General features: G+C 47.2%; 1 protein-coding gene across 3 annotated transcripts in view; it reads left to right on the top strand.

The window, feature by feature from the left end:
* Positions 1-20,322, top strand: part of jag2b (jagged canonical Notch ligand 2b) — a 185,388-nt gene that overhangs the window by 128,555 nt on the left and 36,511 nt on the right. For 2 of the 3 annotated variants that reach the window (XM_055640248.1, XM_055640250.1), the window contains 6 exons: positions 4,658-4,788; positions 10,007-10,126; positions 14,882-14,995; positions 15,441-15,554; positions 17,676-17,789; positions 19,434-19,480. In XM_055640248.1, the coding sequence (XP_055496223.1) occupies positions 4,658-4,788; positions 10,007-10,126; positions 14,882-14,995; positions 15,441-15,554; positions 17,676-17,789; positions 19,434-19,480 (640 nt within the window). The remainder of the gene's footprint in view (positions 1-4,657; positions 4,789-10,006; positions 10,127-14,881; positions 14,996-15,440; positions 15,555-17,675; positions 17,790-19,433; positions 19,481-20,322) is intronic. The other variant, XM_055640249.1, reaches the window with a different exon arrangement.

Raw genomic sequence — 20,322 nt, 5'->3', positions numbered from 1 at the left:
GCACCTATTGTCTATTGTCTAAGTCCAAAGTTCTCACCCACTGCACCTTGGTCGGTGTGGTCTGATCCTGGAATATCGACTCCTATCTTATAGATTCCACTGTGAGGTGTGGGTCATTAGTTCTTTGTAGAGGAGGGATCTGCAGATACTGGTTTACACTGAAGATAGGCACAAGATGGTGAAGTAATTCAGCAGGTCAGGCAGCATCTCTGAAGAAAATAAACAGGTGATGTTTTGAGTCAAGACCATTCTTCGCACTAGTTCTATGTTATCCCACTTTCATATCCACTACCTACACACCAGGGAGCAATTTACAGAGGGCCATTCCTCCTCTCCAGAGATGCTGCCTCACCCGCTGAGTTACTCCAACATTTTGTGTCTACCTACAAACATGTACTTCTTTGGGACGTGAGAGGAAACCGGAGCACCTGGAGGAAACCCACTCGGAGTTCTCACAGCGAGAACATACAAACTCTGCACAGACAGCACCCTTAGTCAGAATGGAAGCCGGGTCTCTGGCGCTTTAAGGCAGCAACTCTGCCGCTTCGCCTTTGTGTCGTCGTGTGATGTGGCAAGGGTTATTTTCCTACATTAACGGGTGCTGTATAAACAATATTGTGTTGGTGACTCACCACCCAGTCCACCATAAATACTGACTTCCCCACCATTGAGGGATCGATGGAGGGCAATGCATCAAAAAAGCAGCAAATTCTTGAATAGTACGGGTGTTAGGGGTTATGGGGAGAAGGCAAGAGAATGGGGTTAGGAGGGAGAGATAGATCAGCCATGATTGAATGGAGGAGTAGACGTGGGTGGGCTAAATGGCCTACTTCTCCTCCTATAACTCATGAACTTACGAATATCATAACAGATCCACACCACACTCTCATTTCACTCCGACCAGACAAAGTCAACATTTTTGTCTACCTTTGATTTTTCCAGCATCTGCAGTTCCTTCTTAAGCATGTTTGATTATTATATATTATCTGCTTGTTATTGCATTTATGGTCCTGTTCAGCTACAGCAAGTAAGAATTTCATTTTTGGTACATATGACAATTAAATACTCTTACCTCCTGAAGCCATGGACTTTGAAATAGAGTGAAGCTTTTTTGAAGAGTTTTGTACCCATCCATATCTCTAGTTTCCCCCTCCCGTGACTCCGAGTCTGAAGAAGGGCCTCGATCCGAAAGGTCACCCAGTCCTTCTATCCAGCTGTTGTACTGAGTTACTCTAGCATTTTGTGTCTAACTTCAATGCTAACAGTGATGTAAAGCTTGGTCTGTGTGTTTTGAATGGGTGGGAAATATAATGGTGCAATAATAGGAAATGTACTAGATAACCATAACAGTGTGAAAGCAAAAGTCCATAGTGCAACCAAAGTTACACTCCACAGAAGATTATAGTTGCTCAGGTCATTTGATATGTACTGTATATTTGATCTTGTATACGCGAGTTCGGTATTCCGCAAAACGCAAGTAATCAAGGATCGTCTCCGGCACCGCAATCGCTGCCGAACCGCCAGTGGACCATCCCCGTCCCCGTCCCCTGTCCCGCCAGGTTAACCTACAGCCCTGCCTGGTCTGACGGGATGCCTGCCCAGAGCCGTGGAGTTAGCGCTGCTTCTCCGTGCTGACTATAAGCCTGCGCCGTCGTTCCCTTAAGTCCAGGCAGGGCTGGTAGGTTAACAGGCAGAGTTGAGCTGAATTTAGCGCTGTGGGCCTGGGGGCGCCGCTCCCGTCTGACTCCCGACGTCTCTGTCCGCCCCCGGGGGGGGGGCGGGGGGCACATGGGAGGGGACGGGGATGGTCCAGTGACGGTTTGGCAGCAATTGCGGCGCCGGAGACCCAGGATCGATCCTGGCTGTGGATGAAGCGCAGGTCTATGTCCATTCCGCGGCACGGCTGCCGAGAGTGTTTTTCGCTTGTGACCTATGACCTGGGCATGCGCAGTCGGAATACCGAACTCGCTTATTGATAGTGGTGTGTATGGAATATCCCTTTCCCTGGATGATGGTTTACGATCGATTCCGGTCTTAAACCAAGACCATCCAACTGGTGCTCGACTCTACAGTGACTCCACATGGGGATACAATGACTCTGATCTCTGCAAGATGACCTAAGCCAGCTTGTCCCCTAAATGATGCTGAGAGACAGCTGTGTGTTCAGTCATTGCCAACAGTATAAATAGATCCCTGACGCCCTCCAACAATAGCTGAAGTAGCCTTTCACCAGATAAACCTCTACTCCTGCTGGTGCTGGTGCGTGTGCTGGTGTGTGTGCTGGTGTGTGTATGCTGGTGTGTGTATGCTGGTGTGTGTGTGCATGTCTGTGTGCGCATGTCGGTGTGTGTGTGCGTGCAGGTCGGTATGTGTGCGCGTGCGTGTCGGTGTGTGTGCCTGTGTCGGTGTGCATGTGTGTGCATGTCTGTGTGTGTGTGTGTGTGTGTGCGCGCATGTCAGTGTGTGTGTGTTTGTGCCTGTGTGTGTGTGTGCGCGCGTGCATGCGTATCTGTGTGTCGATGTGTGTGTCCATGTGTGAATGTGTGTTTCCTTTTTGGAAACTATTCAAGTCCGAGTGGCTTCCAGTTAAAATGATATCCCATCTAATTCCACTCTGACTGCTTGTTCCTGTAATTGTACCGCTGTGTTTGTTTCTATCCTTTTTGCGGGCAGTGAGATCTGGATTGTCATAAGATGTTTAAAATAGATGTTGTCTCTGCTAATTGTTGTAAATCGATATTCTCTGATGACTGTGCCTCCTGCCAGATTTATTAAGATTACACTTGCCTTCATCTGTCGGGATATTGAGTACAAGAGTTAGGATGTCATGTTGCAACTTTATAAAACTTTGGTTCAGCTGTGTTTGGAGTATCGTGTGCAGTTCTAGTCGCCCCATTACAGGAAGCATGTGGAGGCTTTGGAGAGGGTGCAGAGGAGGTTTCCCAGAATGATGTCTAGATTAGGGGGTATTAGTTATATGGAGAGGTTGGACAGACTTGAATTGTTTTCTCTGGAGCTTGAGGGGAGACCTGATAAAAGTATATATAATTGTGAGAGGCATAGATAGGGTAGACAGTCAGAACCCGGGATGAAAAAATTAAATACTAGAAGACATAGCTTTAAGGTGAGAGTGGCAATGTTTAAAGGAGATGTGCGGGGCAAGATTTATTTAATCCACAGGGTGATAAGTGCCTGGAAAGTCTGCCAGGGGTGGTGGTAAAGGCAGATCGATAGTAGTATATGAGAGACTCTTGATAAAACACATGGACATGCAGTGAGTAGAGGCATATTGATTATGCATATTGATGTTTTCAAGAGAGAGTTAGATATAGCTCTTAGGGCTAACAGAATCAAGGGATATGGGGAGTAAGCAGAAACGGGGTAATGATTTTGGATGATCAGCCATGATCATATTGAATGGCGGTGCTAGCTCCAAGGACCGAATGGCCTACTCCGCCACTTATTTTCTATTTGCAGTGCTATCCAAGGAAATGAAGTATTACTATACGTGAATACAACCAAGCCAAGCACAAGTATGTACACGAGGGAGAATGAAGAGAAATAACAGAGTGCAGATTATGTTTCTCAGCTATGTGGCCAAACAGCTCCATAGAAACACTCCAATGTCTGCCATGAATTGGTTGGTAAATCTGGACAATACCCTAGCTTATGGAAGGACCGTTCAGATGCCCGATAACAGAGGGGAAGAAGCTGTTCCTGAGTCTGGTGGTGTGCGCTTTCAAGCTTCTGTACCTTCCGCCGGACGGGAGCGGGGAGAAGAAGGAATGACCGGGGTGGGACAAGCCTTTGATTATGTTGGCTGCTTTCCCGAGGCAGCGTGAAGTGTAGATTGGTCTGTGTGATGGACTGGGCTACATCTACAATGGTGGGGAGTGTGGTCTGTGTGATGGACTGGGCTACATCTACAATGGTGGGGAGTGTGGTCTGTGTGATGGACTGGGCTACATCCACAACTGTCTAATTTTTTGCGGTTTTGGGCAGAGCTGTACAAAACTGTGATGCAGCCTGGCAGTGTTGTGTTGAAGTTTGTAAGAGTTATTGGAGACATGGCAGATTTCCGTAGACTCGGTAGAGGTGTTGGACTCATCCAGAGTTCAAAGAAATGTGAAATGACAGACTTTGTTCAAAGAAACAGACCCTTGGCCCCACAATTAAATAGCCATCTACACTAATCTCTGCCATTGACCAGTCAGTAGTCAACTGAATATTATAGAACAACTCAGCGGGTCAGGCAGCATCCCTGGAGAAAAAGAATAGGTAACATTTCTTCAGACTTAGTTGGAATAAGGGTCTCAACCCAAAACGTTACCTATTTTCTCCAATTCAGTTTAGTTTATTGTCACGTGGACTGAGGAACAATGAAAAGCTTTTGTTGCGTGCTAACCAGTCAGCGGAAAGACAATATATGATTACAATCAAACCATTTGCAGTGTACAGATACATGATGAGGGAATGATTTTTATTACAAGGATCCAGAGAAACTGCCTGACCCGCCGAATTACTCCAGCATTCTGTGTCCATCTTCTTTATAAACCAGCAGCTGCAGTTCCTTCCTACACACTGAATGTCACAGATTGTATTGAATGTACTTTGCACCTGGGATGTGTATTAACCTCATTTCACCCTCTGCTTCCAGGTGCTTGTATGGATGGCAGGGACAGTTCTGTGACGAGTGTATCCCATACCCAGGCTGTGTCCACGGGACGTGTGTGGAGCCGTGGAAGTGTAACTGCGAAACCAACTGGGGAGGTCTGCTGTGTGACAAAGGTACGTACATGCCAAGTAAGTCTTCTCTTGAGGCTATTGTTTGGTGTCACTTTCACCATAACGCCGCCTGGATTAGAGATACCCTTTCATACCTCCAGTTTCCCTCTCAGGAAGGGTCTCGACCCTGAAACATCACCTATTCCCTCTCTCCAGAGATAGACAATAGACAATAGGTGCAGGAGTAGGCCATTCGGCCCTTTGAGCCAGCACCGGCATTCAATGTGATCATGGCTGATCATCCCCAATCAGTACCCCGTTCCTGCCTTAACCATATAACATATAACCATATAACCATATAACAATTACAGCACAGAAACAGGCCATCTCGGCCCTACAAGTCCGTGCCAAACAATTATTTTCCCTTAGTCCCACCTGCCTGCACTCATACCATAACCCTCCATTCCCTTCTCATCCATATGCCTATCCAATTTATTTTTAAATGATACCAACGAACCTGCCTCCACCACTTCCACTGGAAGCTCATTCCACACCGCTACCACTCTCTGAGTAAAGAAGTTCCCCCTCATGTTACCCCTAAACTTCTGTCCCTTAATTCTGAAGTCATGTCCTCTTGTTTGAACCTTCCCTATTCTCAAAGGGAAAAGCTTGTCCACATCAACTCTGTCTATCCCTCTCATCATTTTAAAGACCTCTATCAAGTCCCCCCTTAACCTTCTGCGCTCCAGAGAATAAAGACCTAACCTATTCAACCTTTCTCTGTAACTTAGTTGTTGAAACCCAGGACACATTCTAGTAAATCTCCTCTGTACTCTCTCTATTTTGTTGACATCCTTCCTATAATTGGGCGACCAAAATTGTACACCATACTCCAGATTTGGTCTCACCAATGCAATGTACAATTTTAACATTACATCCCAGCTTCTATACTCAATGCTCTGATTTATAAAGGCTAGCATACCAAAAGCTTTCTTTACCACCCTGTCTATATGAGATTCAACCTTCAAGGAACTATGCACGGTTATTCCCAGATCCCTCTGTTCAACTGCATTCTTCAATTCCCTACCATTTACCATGTACGTCCTATTTTGATTTGTCCTGCCAAGGTGTAGCACCTCACATTTATCAGCATTAAACTCCATCTGCCATCTTTCAGCCCATTCTTCCAAATGGCCTAAATCACTCTGTAGACTTTGGAAATCCTCTTCATTATCCACAACACCCCCTATCTTGGTATCATCTGCATACTTACTAATCCAATTTACCACACCTTCATCCAGATCATTGATGTACATGACAAACAACAAAGGACCCAACACAGATCCATGAGGCACCCCACTAGTCACCTGCCTCCAACCCGACAAACAGCCATCCACCATTACCCTCTGGCATCTCCCATTCAGCCACTGTTGAATCCATCTTGCTACTCCTGCATTTATACCCAACAGTTGAACCTTCTTAACCAACCTCCCATGAGGAACCTTGTCAAAGGCCTTACTAAAGTCCATATAGACAACATCCACTGCTTTACCCTCGTCAATTTCCCTAGTAACCTCTTCAAAAAATTAAAGAAGATTAGTCAAACATGACCTTCCAGGCACAAATCCATGTTGACTGTTCCTAATCAGACCCTGTTTATCCAGATGCTTATATATATTATCTCTAAGTATATTTTCCATTAATTTGCCTTCTCCCCATATCCCCTGCCTGACCCACTGAGTTACTCCAACATTTTGTGTCAGTTGGCCAGACTTGGGGGTTGTTTACTCTGGAACTTTGGAGGCTAAGTGGAGACCTGATGGAACTATATAAAATGATGGGAGGCATAGATAGGGTAGCCAGTCAAAAGCTTTTTTTCCCCTCCAGGGTGGAAAGGTCAAAGACTAGAGGACATGGGTTTAAGGTGAGAGGGGCAAAGTTTGAAGGAGTTGTGCAGGACACGGCGAGTGGAGAGTGTGTGAAACGCATTGCGGTGGGGTGCGGTGGTGCTGGAGGCGGACATGACAGCCGTATTGAAGAGGCTTTTAGATAGGAACATGGATGGATGTGCGGGGAATGGAGGGAGGTGGATCATGTGCAGGCAGAGACTGACTTGGTATCATGTTCAGCATGGACTGTGGGCAGAAGAGTGTTGCTGTGCTGGACTGTTTTAGTTTAGTTTAGGGACACAGTGTGGAAACAGGCCCTTCGTCCCACTGAGCCAGTGCCGACCAGCGATCACCGCACACTAACACCATCCTAACACCACACCAGGGACAATTTACAATTATACCAAACCGTTTAACCTACGGACCTGTACCTCTTTGGAGTGTGGGAGGAAGCAAGAGCTTCCAGAGAAAAGCCACTCGGGTCATGGGGAGAACGTGCAAACACTGTACAGATAAGTACCCGTAGTCAGGATTGAACCCGGGGTCTCTGGCGCTGTCAGGAGCAACTCTACTGCTGGGCGCCCTGTGTCGATATATGTTAAGGGTGTATGTGGGGATCTGTTGATTACACTGAGCACCCCCAGCAGCATGCCTGCTCCCCTGAATGTCCACAACATGGCGAGAGGAATTTGTGCCTGCCTCCATGCTGGACTACCGTGCTGAGCTTCATAAATACTGCGCAGTCACCAATCAATGCAGTGAGACATGCTGGTGAAACAGCTTTACCAGAGAGGGGTGAGAATAGGTAGCTCGGTTCCAGGTGTGGACTCCTCTGTATCAGCAAGACCAAGCGCAGGCTCAGCGATTGTTTCGCTGAACACCTTCACTCAGTCCGCCAAGACATACTTGATCTCCCGGTTACTAAACACTTTAACTCCCCCTCCCATTCCCACACTGACCTTTCTGTCCTGGGCCTCCTCCATTGTCAGAGTGAGGCCCAGCGCAAATTCGAGGAACAGCACCTCATATTTCGCTTGGGCAGTTTACACCCCAGCGACACAAATTTTGATTTCCCTAACCTCTAGTATTCCTTGCTTTCCCTCTCTCTCCATCACTCCTCCATCTCAGTTCTCCGACCAGTCTGACTGTCCTCCTGATTAAATTTTACATGGTGCGCCTTGTTGTCACCCTCCCCTAGCTAACAATGATCTATTCAACATTTTACTTGATCCTCGTCCCCTTTGATCTCTTATTTTCACACTTACCCTGCAATATCTCTGTGTCTCCCTCTCCCCTGAAGAAGGGTCTCGACCCGAAACGTCTCCCATTCCTTCTCTCCAGAGATGCTGCCTGTCCCGCTGAGTTACTCCAGCATTTTATGTCTATCTTTGGTCCCAGACAGAGTGTCTGGGTGACTGGTATAATTCCGCTTCAGAGGAAGCAAATAACACAAGGGGGTAAGAGAATGGAAAATGCCGATGGTGAGGTGGGACCAAGGCGGATATCTGGCATGGATCATTTGCACCATATCCTCCATTTCTGTGTTCTGCATTATTTGCAATCAATGCTTATTGGAACTTATTGTTCCGGTCTCCATGTTGTTAAGAGTGTGTTCATAGTTTGGCGTTGCTCCCAGTCACCATTCCGTGCTGGCAGTCGGACACGCCAACATTCTGCCACCCAGTTTTCTTTGCTGCCTCCACTCCAGTCTGAGCAAAAGCTGTACCTCAACAGGAAGCCTTGCTGAAATGTTTGCACGCCCACCATTACATCTCATTGAAAGTGCTGGGCTGAGCTGTTTCCTGCCTTTGAAGAGATGCGGGAATGGCTAATTGAGTCACGCACATAATGGTTCCATTTAACACAGAAGTTTTTCATTCTACGTAGTTTTGACGACTCGTGTATCAAAACCCAGATCATTTTAATTGCGTCCCTTTCCATATTCTCTCCTACCTGGCAAAACAAGGAAGGTAGAAACAAGGAACTGCAGATGCTGATTTATACCAAAGATAGATGAAAAGTGCTGGGGTAACTCAGCGGGTCAGGCAGCATCTGTGGAGAAAAAGGATGGGTGACGTTTTGGGTTGGGACCCTTCTTCAAACTGACATTTGATTCGGGACCCTTCTTCAGACTGACATTTTGGGTTGGGACCCTTCATCAGATTGCTCCAGTCTCTGTGATACACCTCTAACTCTAATCTCCCCACTCTGGACAGCCTTCCCCGCATCTTTGTGTACAGTTCAGTCGTGTAAACTATCTCACTCTCAGCCTGAAGAATATGTTTCGACCCGAAACATCGCCCATTCCTTCTCTCCAGAGATGCTGCCTGTCCCGCTGAGTTTATCCAGCATTTTGTGTGTATCTCTGGTTTCTCAGTCCTGCTTGTTCGTGTTCTGTTAGTTTGATCCCCTCAAAAACTGCAAACTTTGGGTTAACCTCCCAAATGCTTTTCCCCAATATCAGAAAACCTACACTAGTTTGAAATTGCATCGTAATACAGCACCTGCTGAATCATCAACATTTAAGGGCAGAGTTTGGTTAAATAACGTAATCTGTTCTTCTCAGTATCAAACAACCTGCACTATATAACTCAGCGGGTGAGGCAGCATCTATGGAGAGAACGAATGGGTGACCTTAAGGGTCTCGACCCGAAACGTCTCCCATTCCTTCTCTCCATAGATGCTGCCTCACCCGCTGAGTTACTCCAGCATTTTGTGTCTACCTTCGATTTTATCCAGCATCTGCAGTTCTTTCTTACACAACTTGCACTATTTGTTCCTTTCTAATGCTGTGACTGCTTTAATAATATTAATATCATCATCATTTAAGGACAGAGTTTGGTTAACTTTACAAATCAGTTTTTCTCAGTATTAATAATAATAATAACAATAATAATAATAATAATAAATGTTATTCTGGACACATGGTCCAGACAAGGGACAACATTTACTTAAAAATACATTGCATATAAAAACACCATCAAATACATATAAAATCTTAGTATATGACTTATAAAAGCATCATAAATTATATATTAAACAAACAAAAAAAAAAAACAACCTGTACTATTTGAAGTTCCCTGTCTATCTGTAATACTTGAAATTCCTTTTAAAATACAATGACTTACTTTAATAATACCATTCACATTTAAGGACAGAGTTTGGTTCAAAAGCAGCACTATTTTAAGTCTTTGTGCAAAAGTGAACCATGCACCTGGCCGGTCAATGATTAATGGGCCTTCAGTTGCCTTGGGACAAATGACAAGTTGTCACTTGTCCACGGACCCAGCTGAATGTCTGGTATCTCAGCCAGGGGGGAGGGCTTGGTGTGTGCACATGGCTTCTGCGTCTGACCCTTTAACTTCAACCAATAATTCTCTTCCCTCCCGAAGACTTGAATTACTGCGGGACGCATCACCCCTGCATCAATGGAGGGACTTGCATGAACACTGAACCCGATGAATACCAATGCGCATGTCCCGAAGGATATTCTGGCAAGACCTGTGAGATCGGTAAGTGAACAGCACGCAGTGCAAGTGAAACTACCCGTTAATTTAATAAAAGTCGGAACTAGGAACTGCAGGTGCAAAAAAAAAAAAGACACAATGTGAGGGAGTAACTCAGCGGGTCAGACAGCATCAGTGTGAAGAGAGGACCTGACCCAAAATTTAATCTATCCATGTTCTCCACAGATGCTGCCTGACCCACAGTTACTCCAGCATTACTCTGTATAAGAAAGAACTGCAGATGCTGGAAAAATCAAAGGTAGACAAAAATGCTGGAGAAATTCAGCGGGTGAGGCAGCATCTATGGAGCAAAGGAATAGGTGACGTTTTGGGTCCCGACTCGAAACGTCACCTATTCCTTCACTCCATAGATGCTGCCTCACCCGCTGAGTTTCTCCAGCATTTTTGTCTACCAGCGTTACTCTGTGTCTTTCTTTAATTTGGTAATGCAACCAAACTACATAAAATTAGGAGAGGCTTAGATAGGAACAGACAGTAAGAACCTTTTACCCAGGGTGGAAAAATCAGACGAGGGCATAGCTTTAAGGTGAGACAGGCAAAGTTTAAAGGAGACTAGACCAACTGGGCCCTGTCACACGGGGTCCCTGTCCCTGTCTCCCAACGCAACCCTTTCCCCCAATGCAATATTCCACCACTCACCCGTCCCCCCATATTCCACCACTCACCCATAGCCCCCAAGTGTGCAGGGGCGTATCCCCCAGCACTGCCTCCCCATCCTCTTGCGTCGAGGACTTTAAAAAAGAATGCAATTGCGCCCTCCCCCCGTTCAGCTAAAGGAAGGACTGAGTGTTCCTCGATTACAACTTTGTTGCAAGATGGGCCAGCAAGGATTTTAGCTGCTAAATATTTCTTAAACTTGAATTTCTAAAGTTAAAAAACGCAACCCGTTCCCCCAAGGCAATATTCCACCTGAGGCAATATTCAAAGGGTGATAAGTGCGTGGAACTCGCTGCTGGGGGTAGTGGTGGAGGGCAGATATGATCGTTACATTTAAGAGGCTTTTTAGATAGATGGAAATGGAGGGGTGTGGATCACGTGCAGATAGCATAGATTAGTGGGCTGAAGGGCCTGTTCCTGTGCTCTACTGCCCTGTTATATCCAGAGGCACAATTCTGTTGGTTCCATCACTCAGTATTTGCTCAGTCCATTGTAACAAGGTGGCATTTCATTAGAAGGCTGGTCGGCAGATAGGTTTTAGAGGAGATCTTTGTGGAGGACTGTATGGGTGCTCCTGTTTCCTCCCACATCCCAAAGAAATGCAGGTTTGTAGGTTAATTGGCCCCAGCGCGTAGGGAGTAGATGAGAAAGTAGGGTAACATAGAACAAGTGTGAACGGGTGTGCTGAAGGGCCTGTTTCCACGCCGTATCACTAATCTAAACAAAAGTGGCATGGAAAGTCATTTTGAACAACAGTCCTTCACTGTTGACGATTGGATTTGTATTTAAAATTTGGGATGATTGGGGCTAGTATTTGAGGATTGTGGAGGTGTACAAGAGTGGAGAGCTTGAAGAGGAGAGGATGGGCTGTGGGGTGAGGCATGGTGCAGTGGTGATGAGTGGGATTTACTCACAGAGTCAGAAGGAGGGGAGCAAATATTCAAGGATAGGATTTGTCGTATTTCTACACTGAAGGCTGTCACGTGGAAGCAACAGCCGTGTTTAAAAGGGAATGGGTAAATATTTGCAAAGATTATTCCAATGGGGACAAAGAACAAAGGATCACCTTGTTGGGAAGTTTCTCGCGGTCGGCAGGGGACTTGCTTCTTGTCCACTTCTTTACTGTTGAGATATAGCACGGAAACAGGCCCATCGGCCCACCGAGTCCGCGCCGACCAGCGCTCGCCCCGTACGCTGGCACTGTCCTACACACAAGGGACATTTTTTTACAACTTACCAAAGCCAATTAACCTACAAGCCTGCATGCTTTTGGAGTGTCAAGTCAAGTCAAGTCACTTTTATTTCTATAGCACATTTAAAAAACAACAGTGGTTCATAGATTAAGTACATACATAAATACATACATATAGCCCTCCCTCAGAGGACGTCAAGAAAGGCTTGAGAGTAAAGTTGAGTTTTAAGTCTCGACTTAAAAGAGTCGATGGAGGGGGCAGTTCTGATGGGAAGAGGGATGCTGTTCCACAGTCTAGGAGCTGCAACCGCAAAGGCGCGGTCGCCCCTGAGCTTATGCCTAGACTGGTCTGTATGGTCAGTAACCCCAAGTCGGCCGATCTGAGGGACCTGGAGGTGGTGTGGTGGGTAAGCAGACTTTTGATGTAGGTGGGGGCAAGCCCGTTAAGGGCTTTGTAAACATAAAGAAAGATCTTGAAATTTATTTGGAACCGGAGTGTGGGAAGAAACTGGAGAAAACCCACGCAGGTCACAGGGAGAACGTACAAACTCCGTTCAGACAGCACCCGTAGTCAGGATGGAACCCGGGTCTCTGGCGCAACTCTACCGCTGCGCCGCCGTGCTGCCGAGGTCACTGTGGATGGGCTAAATGTCGAGGCTGGTGAGGGGTGTCATAAAGGGGTGTCATAAGGCGGTCCACTCCTGGCATGGTCTTCTGACGTATGGACATGATGTTCTCACTGGTATCCTGAAACCCCCCCACCCCCCTTTCTCTTTGAGCAAGTTTAATTATCATATGTACGAGCCAGGGAACAATGAAATTCCTACTTGCTGCAGCGTTACAGCCCAATTAATGTCTCAACATGCAAATAAATAAAGAATAATCAAGAATACAATAAATTAATGGTCAGTAATACTAGGCAACCAAGGTACATGATGCTGCCAAAGTCCACAGTAGATCCTTGTTGCTGGGGTTGAGTTGTGATTAGGGAGTGCAGTGTTCAGGAACCTGATAGTTGTTGGGGAGAAGCTGTTCTTGAACCTGGTGGTCGCGGTTCTCAGATTCCTGTACGTCCTTCATGATGGTAGAAGGGAGAAGAGAGGCCAGGGTGATGTGGGTCTTTGATGGCATCAGCTGTCTTTATGAGGCAGTGCTTCCAGTAGATCACTTAGCTGGTGGGGACCGGGGTTGTGTCTACCATTCTCTGCAGCCTCCTTTATTCCTGGGCGTTCGTGTTCACGTTCCTGAACCGGATCGAGATGCAACCAGTCGGTGTACTCTCCACCTCTACAAGTAGACAGTATTCAGCGACAAACTGAATTGCAGAGTCACAGGGAGTCATAGACAAAAGACAATAGGTGCAGGAGTAGGCCATTCGGCCCTTCGAGCCAGCTCCTCCATTCAATGTGATCATGGCTGATCATCCCCAATCAGTACCCCGTTCCTGCCTTCTCCCATATCCCGTGACTCCGCTATTTTTAAGAGCCCTATCTAGTTCTCTCTTGAAAATATCCAGAGAACCGGCCTCCACCGCCCTCTGAGGCAGATAATTCCACAGAATCACAACTCTGTGATACAGGCCCTTCAGTTCAACTCGCCCACACCGGCCAACATGTCCCAGTTACACTCGTCCCTCCTGCCTGCGCTTGGCCCATATCCCTCCAAACCTGTCCTATCCATGTACCTGTCCAACTGTTTCTTGAATGTTGGGATAGTCCCAGCCTCAACTACCCCCTTCTGGCAGCTCGTTCCATACACCCACCACTTTTTGTGTGAAAAGGTTACTCCTCAGATTCCTATTAAATCTTTTCCCCTTCACCTTAAGCCCATGTCTTCTGGTCCTCGATTCACCTACTCTGGGCAAGAGACTGTGTGTATTTACCTGTTCTATTACTCAGTCATAGAATCATACAGCGTGGAATTTGGCCCTTCTACACCTGAAGTTCGACAGAGTATTCAGCGATGAACTGAATTTTGGTGTCATAGAGTCACAGAGATTCATAAAGTGATACAGTGTGGAAATAGGCCCTTCGGCCCAACTCACCCACACTGGCCAACATGTCCCAGCTACACTAGTCGCACCTGGCCAGTTGGCCCATATCCTTCCAAACCTGTCCTATCCATGTACCTGTCTAAATATTGCCTGCGCTAGTAGTTGCTATCTCCTCCATCTTCTATAGAAACAGAGCAGCGGGGATTGTGCCCAGGGATTCCTAAGAACATTTTTGTCTTCAAGGAGGTTTTGAGCATGTTCTTGACTTTGTTGAGTCTGGCCAGGGAACGTTGGAAACTCTGAGTTGGAGCTGGTGGAGCAGCGGTAGCAACCTGTGCTGTACATCCCCTGGTAACTTGGCAGGTTCGAGTTTATTTTGGTTTAGTTTAGAGATACCACGCGGAAATAGGCCCTTCGGCCCACCGAGCCCGCACCAACCTGCGATCCCCGCACATTGACACTATTCCACACACACTCACTAGGATACAAAATCACATTTATTCCAAGCCAATTAACTTACAAACCTGAATGTCTTTGGAGTGTTGGAGGAAACTGAAGATCTTGGAGAAAACCATCACAGATCGCTGGGAGAACGTGCAAAATCCGTACAGACAGGACACGTGCTCAGGATGGAACCCAGGCCTCTGGTGCTGTGAGGCAACAACTCTAGTGCTGCGCCACCGTGCTGCCCGAGAGTTCTTAACTTGCACAGCCTCCTCTGATCATCCTTAGATCCAGGTTTCCAGCTCACTGTGATCATATCTGTAAAGGATTTAGACCCCAGTCGTCCTTCATGGAGAAGGCCCTCTTGGTCAGGGTTGTTTATTGAAACTGGTTGAGGTGGGGGGCAAGTGTGAGTACTGCTCTAATTCCGCCTGACTTTCCTCTTTGGTTCTAGCCGAGCATGCGTGTGTATCCAACCCGTGTGCAAATGGGGGCACCTGCCACGAGATCCCCACCGGCTTTGAGTGCCAGTGCCCTGCGGGGTGGAATGGGAACACCTGCGCCATCGGTACGTTCACTGATGTCGGTGATGACTGGAGTCTCTCTCCCTCTCTCTTTCTCCCATCTCTTTTCTCTTTTTCTCTCTCTCTCTTTCTTTTCCTCTTTCCCCATTCTCTTTCTCTCTCTCTCTCTTTAGTTTATTGTCACGTGTACCGAGGTACAGTGAAAAGTATTTGATGCTCTCTCATCCCTTATGCGTTTTCTCGTGCTCTTGTTCACTCCCATTTTGCGCCCTCATTTTGTTCCCCTCATTCTGTGTGTGTCCGTCTGTGTGTGTGTGTGTGTCCCTCTGTGTATGTGTGTGTCCCTGTGTGTGTGTGTGTCTGTGTGTCCCTGTATGTGTGTGTGTGTCCCCTCTGTGTGTGTGCGTCCCCCTGTGTGTGTGTCCCCCTCCCTGTCTCCACCCACCCCACCGCCTACTCCCCTCGCTGACGGACTGCCTCTCCCAACAGATATCGATGACTGTGCATCTACTCCGTGTGCCCACAGTGGAACCTGCATTGATCGTATCAATGGGTTTGAGTGCATCTGCCCGGGGCAGTGGATCGGGAAGACCTGTCAGCTGGGTAAGGAGCGTTGAGCAGCCTTCTGCTTGTATGGGACTTGAGGCTGAGTGAACAGATTGTGGACCGCCTCTTGCAGGCCACAGATAATGATCGTAACAGGGCAGTGATATGGAGTGAAGGCGTGGGTCAGCTGCCATCTTGAATGACACAAAATGCTGGAGTAACTCAGAGGGACTGGTAGCATCTGTGGATAGAAGGAATGGGTGAAGTTTTGGGTTGAGACCCTTCTTCACTGAGTCTGAGCCTCAGTCTGAAGAAGCGTCTCGATCTAGACGTCACCCATTCCTTCTCTCCAGAGATCCAGCCTGTCCCGCTGAGTTACTCCAGCATTTTGTGTCTATCTTCGGTGTGTAAACCAACATCTGCAGTTCCTTCCCACACATCTTGAATGACAGGCCTTTCAGCAGAGACCGAGCTCCCTCTGATGTGCAGCATGCTTGTTCCAGCTTACTCCAGCCACCGGGAGCATGAGTGGGTGAGCACATGCCTTGAAAGGCCAGCTTCCTCCTCACTAGGGTTGGCATTGATACATTCAGGTGCCCTAATGGTGACGGTATTGAAATCCTTCTGCTTCCTGGTTTTTAATTGTGGTGATTGGTGCATGTGGGGAATAATAGACAATAGACAATAGGTGCAGGAGTAGGCCATTCGGCCCTTCGAGCCAGCACCGCCATTCAATGTGATCATGGCTGACCAACCCCAATCAGTACCCCGTTCCTGCCTTCTCCCCATATCCCCTGACTGCCCTATCTTTAAGAGCCCATATCTATCTCTTAAAAGTATCCAGAGAACCGGCCTCCATCGCCCTCTGAGGCAGAGATTCCACAGACTCACAACTCTTTGTGTGAAGAAGTGTTTCCTCGTCTCCGTTCTAAATGGCTTATCCCTTATTCTTAAACTGTGGCCCCTGGTTCTGGACTCCCCCAACACTAGCACTTTCCTACACATGTTTTCTGCCTCTAGCGTGTCCAAACCCTTAATAATCTTATATGTTTCAATAAGAAACCCTCTCATCCTTCTAAACTCCAGAGTGTACAAGCCTAGCCGCTCCATTCTCTCAGCATATGACAGTCCCGCCATCCCGGGAATTAACCTTGTAAACCTACGTTGCAGTCCCTCAATAGCAAGAATGTCCTTCCTCAAATTAGGGGACCAAAACTGCACACAATACTCCAGGTGTGGTCTCACTAGGGTTCTGTACAACTGCAGAAGGACCTCTTTGCTCCTATACTCAACTCCTCTTGTTATGAAGGCCAACATGCCATGCCATGCCAATAAGGCTACCTAATATCTGTAGTAACCAGAAAAGGGTTTAGTAGGAGTTTGGCATATAGTCATAGAGCACGGAAAGGGGCCCAACTTGCCCATGTGGACCAAAGCGACCCATCTAAGCTGTTCCCACTTTCCCACGTTTGGCCCATATTCCTCTAAACCTTTCCTATCCATGTATCTTTCCAAGTGTTTCTTAGTTTTAGGGATACAGTGTGGAAACAGGCCCTTCAACCCACCAAGTCCACGCCGACCAGTGATCACCCATACACTAGCACTATCCTACCCGCTAGGGACTATTTGCTGAACCTGATTAACCTACAAACCTGCACGTCTTTGGAATGTGGGAGGAAACCGGAGCACCCGGAGAAAACCCAACACGGCCACAGGTAGAACGTACAAACTCCGTACAGACAGCATCTGTAGTCAGGATCAAACCTGGTCTTTGGTGCTGTGAGGCAGCAACTCTACCGCTGTGCCACCCTTCAACCATGCCACCCTTCTCCAGATTCAGATGCTGGTCCAGTATAATTCTATTGTATACTATATACATACTACCATATAGTATTGTAAATGCTCTAATAGCAGTCTGAAGAAGAATCTCGACCAGAACCGTTATCTATCCATGTCCTCCAGAGATGCTGCTTGACCTGCTGAATTACTCTAGCACGTTGTGTCTTTTTTCACATTCTTGAGATTGCATTAATTTTTTATATATAACTGGACAAATTGGTGCTTTTTCAGTGGTCATGCGTTGGGTCTTTTTCCAACTAATCTGCTTGCATGCTTTTTGTGGTAGTGGTTGCTGACTTTTTTCTCTCTTCTCTTGCATTCCCCCCTCTCCTTTCACAGATGCTAATGAATGTGAGGTGGAGCCTTGCGTTAACTCTTACCCTTGTAGAAATTTGATTGGTGGATATTACTGTGACTGCCTCCCAGGATGGTCTGGACAGAACTGTGATCTACGTCAGTATTCTGCTTAATATTTTTGTGCACTCGTATAGTCTATCTGTGTGTGTGTGTGTCTGTGTATCTGTCTGTGTATCTGTTTGTCTGTGTGTGTGTCTGTCTGTGTGTCTGTCTATCCGCATGTGTGTGTGTGTGTCTGTATGTCTGTGTATGTATGTCTGTGTGTGTGTGTGTCTGTGTCTGTCCTGTGTGTGGTGTGTGTGTGTGTGTGTGTGTGTGTGTCTGTCTGTAGGGCTGTCTGTGTGTGTGTGTGTGTGTGTGTGTGTCTGTCCATGTGTGTGTGTCTGTCCGTGTGTGGGTCTGTCTGTATGTAGTGTGTGTGTCTGTCCTTGTGCGTGTCTGTCTGTGCGTGTGTGTGTGTCTGTGTGTATCTGTGTGTGTGTGTGTGTCTGTCCGTGTGTGTGTTTGTGTATGTGTGTGTGTGTGTGTATCTGTGTGTGTGTGTGTGTGTCTGTGTGTGTGTGTGTGTCTGTGTGTGTGTGTGTGTGTCTGCGTGTGTCTGTGTGTATCTGTGTGTGTGTGTGTCTGTGTATCTGTGTGTGTGCGTGTCTGTCCGTGTGTGTGTGTCTGTCCGTGTGTGCGTGTCTGTCTGTGTGTGCGTGTCTGTCCGTGTGTGCGTGTCTGTCTGTGTGTGCGTGTCTGTCGGTGTGTTTGCAACCCCCTGTTACATTGGTGTCTCAAAGACCAATGAAGGAGAGTCGCTATAAATTCACCTCAATGGATCATTGGTACCTTATTGTCATGTACCTAAGTACAGAGAAATTATTTTTTTGTGCACAGTTCGGTGACAATCTTCCTATACATTAGCACAATCAGACCGAATTACTGGGCCGGTGTTGCAGGGGTTGGCCTGGCCAGACGATGTTGTCGATGTCCACCACCGCTCCTTGCCGCCACAGACCGTGTATGATCCGCGCGCTCGGCCTTCTTGGAGCGGCAGGCCGCTGATGGAGTGCCAGGCCGCTGCCTGGAACGCGCTGCCGTTGACGGTGGTGAAGGCAGATATGATAATGGTGTTTAAGAGTCTTTTAGATAGACGCATAGATATGCAGAGAATGGGGCAATGAAGATTAGTTTAACTTGGTGTCATGTTAGGCACAGACATTGTGGGCAGAATGGCCAGTTACTGTGCTGTACTGATCTGTGTACCTGGGCGCTTGTAAGAGAGGGATAAAGACTGTTCCCGAAGGTAGACAAAAGTGCTGGGGAAACTCAACTGGTGCAGCAGCATCCATGGAGCGAAGGAAATAGGCAACGTTTCGGCCCGAATCGTTGCCTATTTCCTTCACTCCATAGATGCTGCTGCACCCGCTGAGTTTCTCCAGCACTTTTGTCTACCTTCGATTTTCCAGCATCTGCAGTTCCTTCTTTAAGACTGTTCCCGATTTGGGAATATTGAGTATATCGGCAGGGTGGGAAGCCAGGATACTCCTGCTCTTCCATTTAAAACCGTGCTGTGCTGCTGAGGGGTGTGCAGACGTCCCAGACACGTGCCTGGGTATTGTGTGTCGGTCCTCGCTGTTCAATACGTGGCAGCAGAAGGAGATAATGTAAAGGTGGCTCATCCACCCACCTCTCAACCTGCCGAGGTGGGCTGTGCTTTAAATTGTCCTCTAACTGTCAACTCATTGACTTTTCCAGACACTGAGAACTGCCACGGACAATGCCAGAATGGAGCCGCGTGCAAGGTATGAAACCCGATTGATTTAGTTTAGTTTAGAGATACAACTCTGATATACTGGCCCTTCAGCCCACCGAGTCCATGCCGACCATCAAGCACCCATTCACAATAGTTCTCCATTACACCACTCCCTGATACTTGGGACCATTGGTGGCGGGTGTCTGGAACGCACTGCTGCGGGTGGTGGTGGAGGCAGATACATTAGTGGCATTTAAGAGGCTTTTAGATAGATATGCAGAGAATGGAAGGATCACCTGCTGGCAGAGGAGATTAGTTTCACTTGTTCTACACAGACATTGTGGGTCGAAGGCCCTGTTCCTATGCTGTACAGTTGCACGTGTAAGTCTGAAGAAGGGTCCCGACACGAAACGTCACCCATTCCTTCTCTCCAGAGGTGCTGCCTCACCCGCTGAGTTACTCCAGCATTTTGTGTCCACCCTGTACAGGATCTAATTGACATACGCACCAGATATGAACTGGAACAAAGAGATTTTTACTTGCTGCAGCTTCATAAGAACAGCTTCCAGCTGTAGAAACATAGAAAATAGGTGCAGGAGGAGGCCATTCAGCCCTTCGATCCAGCACCGCCATTCATTGTGATCAATGCTGATCGTCCCCAATCAATAGCCCGTGCCTGCCTTCTCCCCATATCCCTTGATTCCACTAGCCCCTAGAGCTCTATCTAACTCTTAAATCCATTCAGTGACTTGGCCTCCACTGCCCTCTGTGGCAGGGAATTCCATAAATTCACAACTCTCTGGGTGAAAAAGTTTTTTCTCACCTCAGTCTTAAATGGCTTCCCCTTTATTCTAAGACTGTGGCCCCTGGTTCTGGACTCGCCCAACATTG

Source organism: Leucoraja erinacea, chromosome 9 (assembly GCF_028641065.1).
Source record: "Leucoraja erinacea ecotype New England chromosome 9, Leri_hhj_1, whole genome shotgun sequence".
NCBI lineage: Eukaryota > Metazoa > Chordata > Chondrichthyes > Rajiformes > Rajidae > Leucoraja > Leucoraja erinaceus.
Note: the sequence above shows the minus strand (reverse complement) of the source record. Positions and strands in the feature narration are given on the sequence as shown.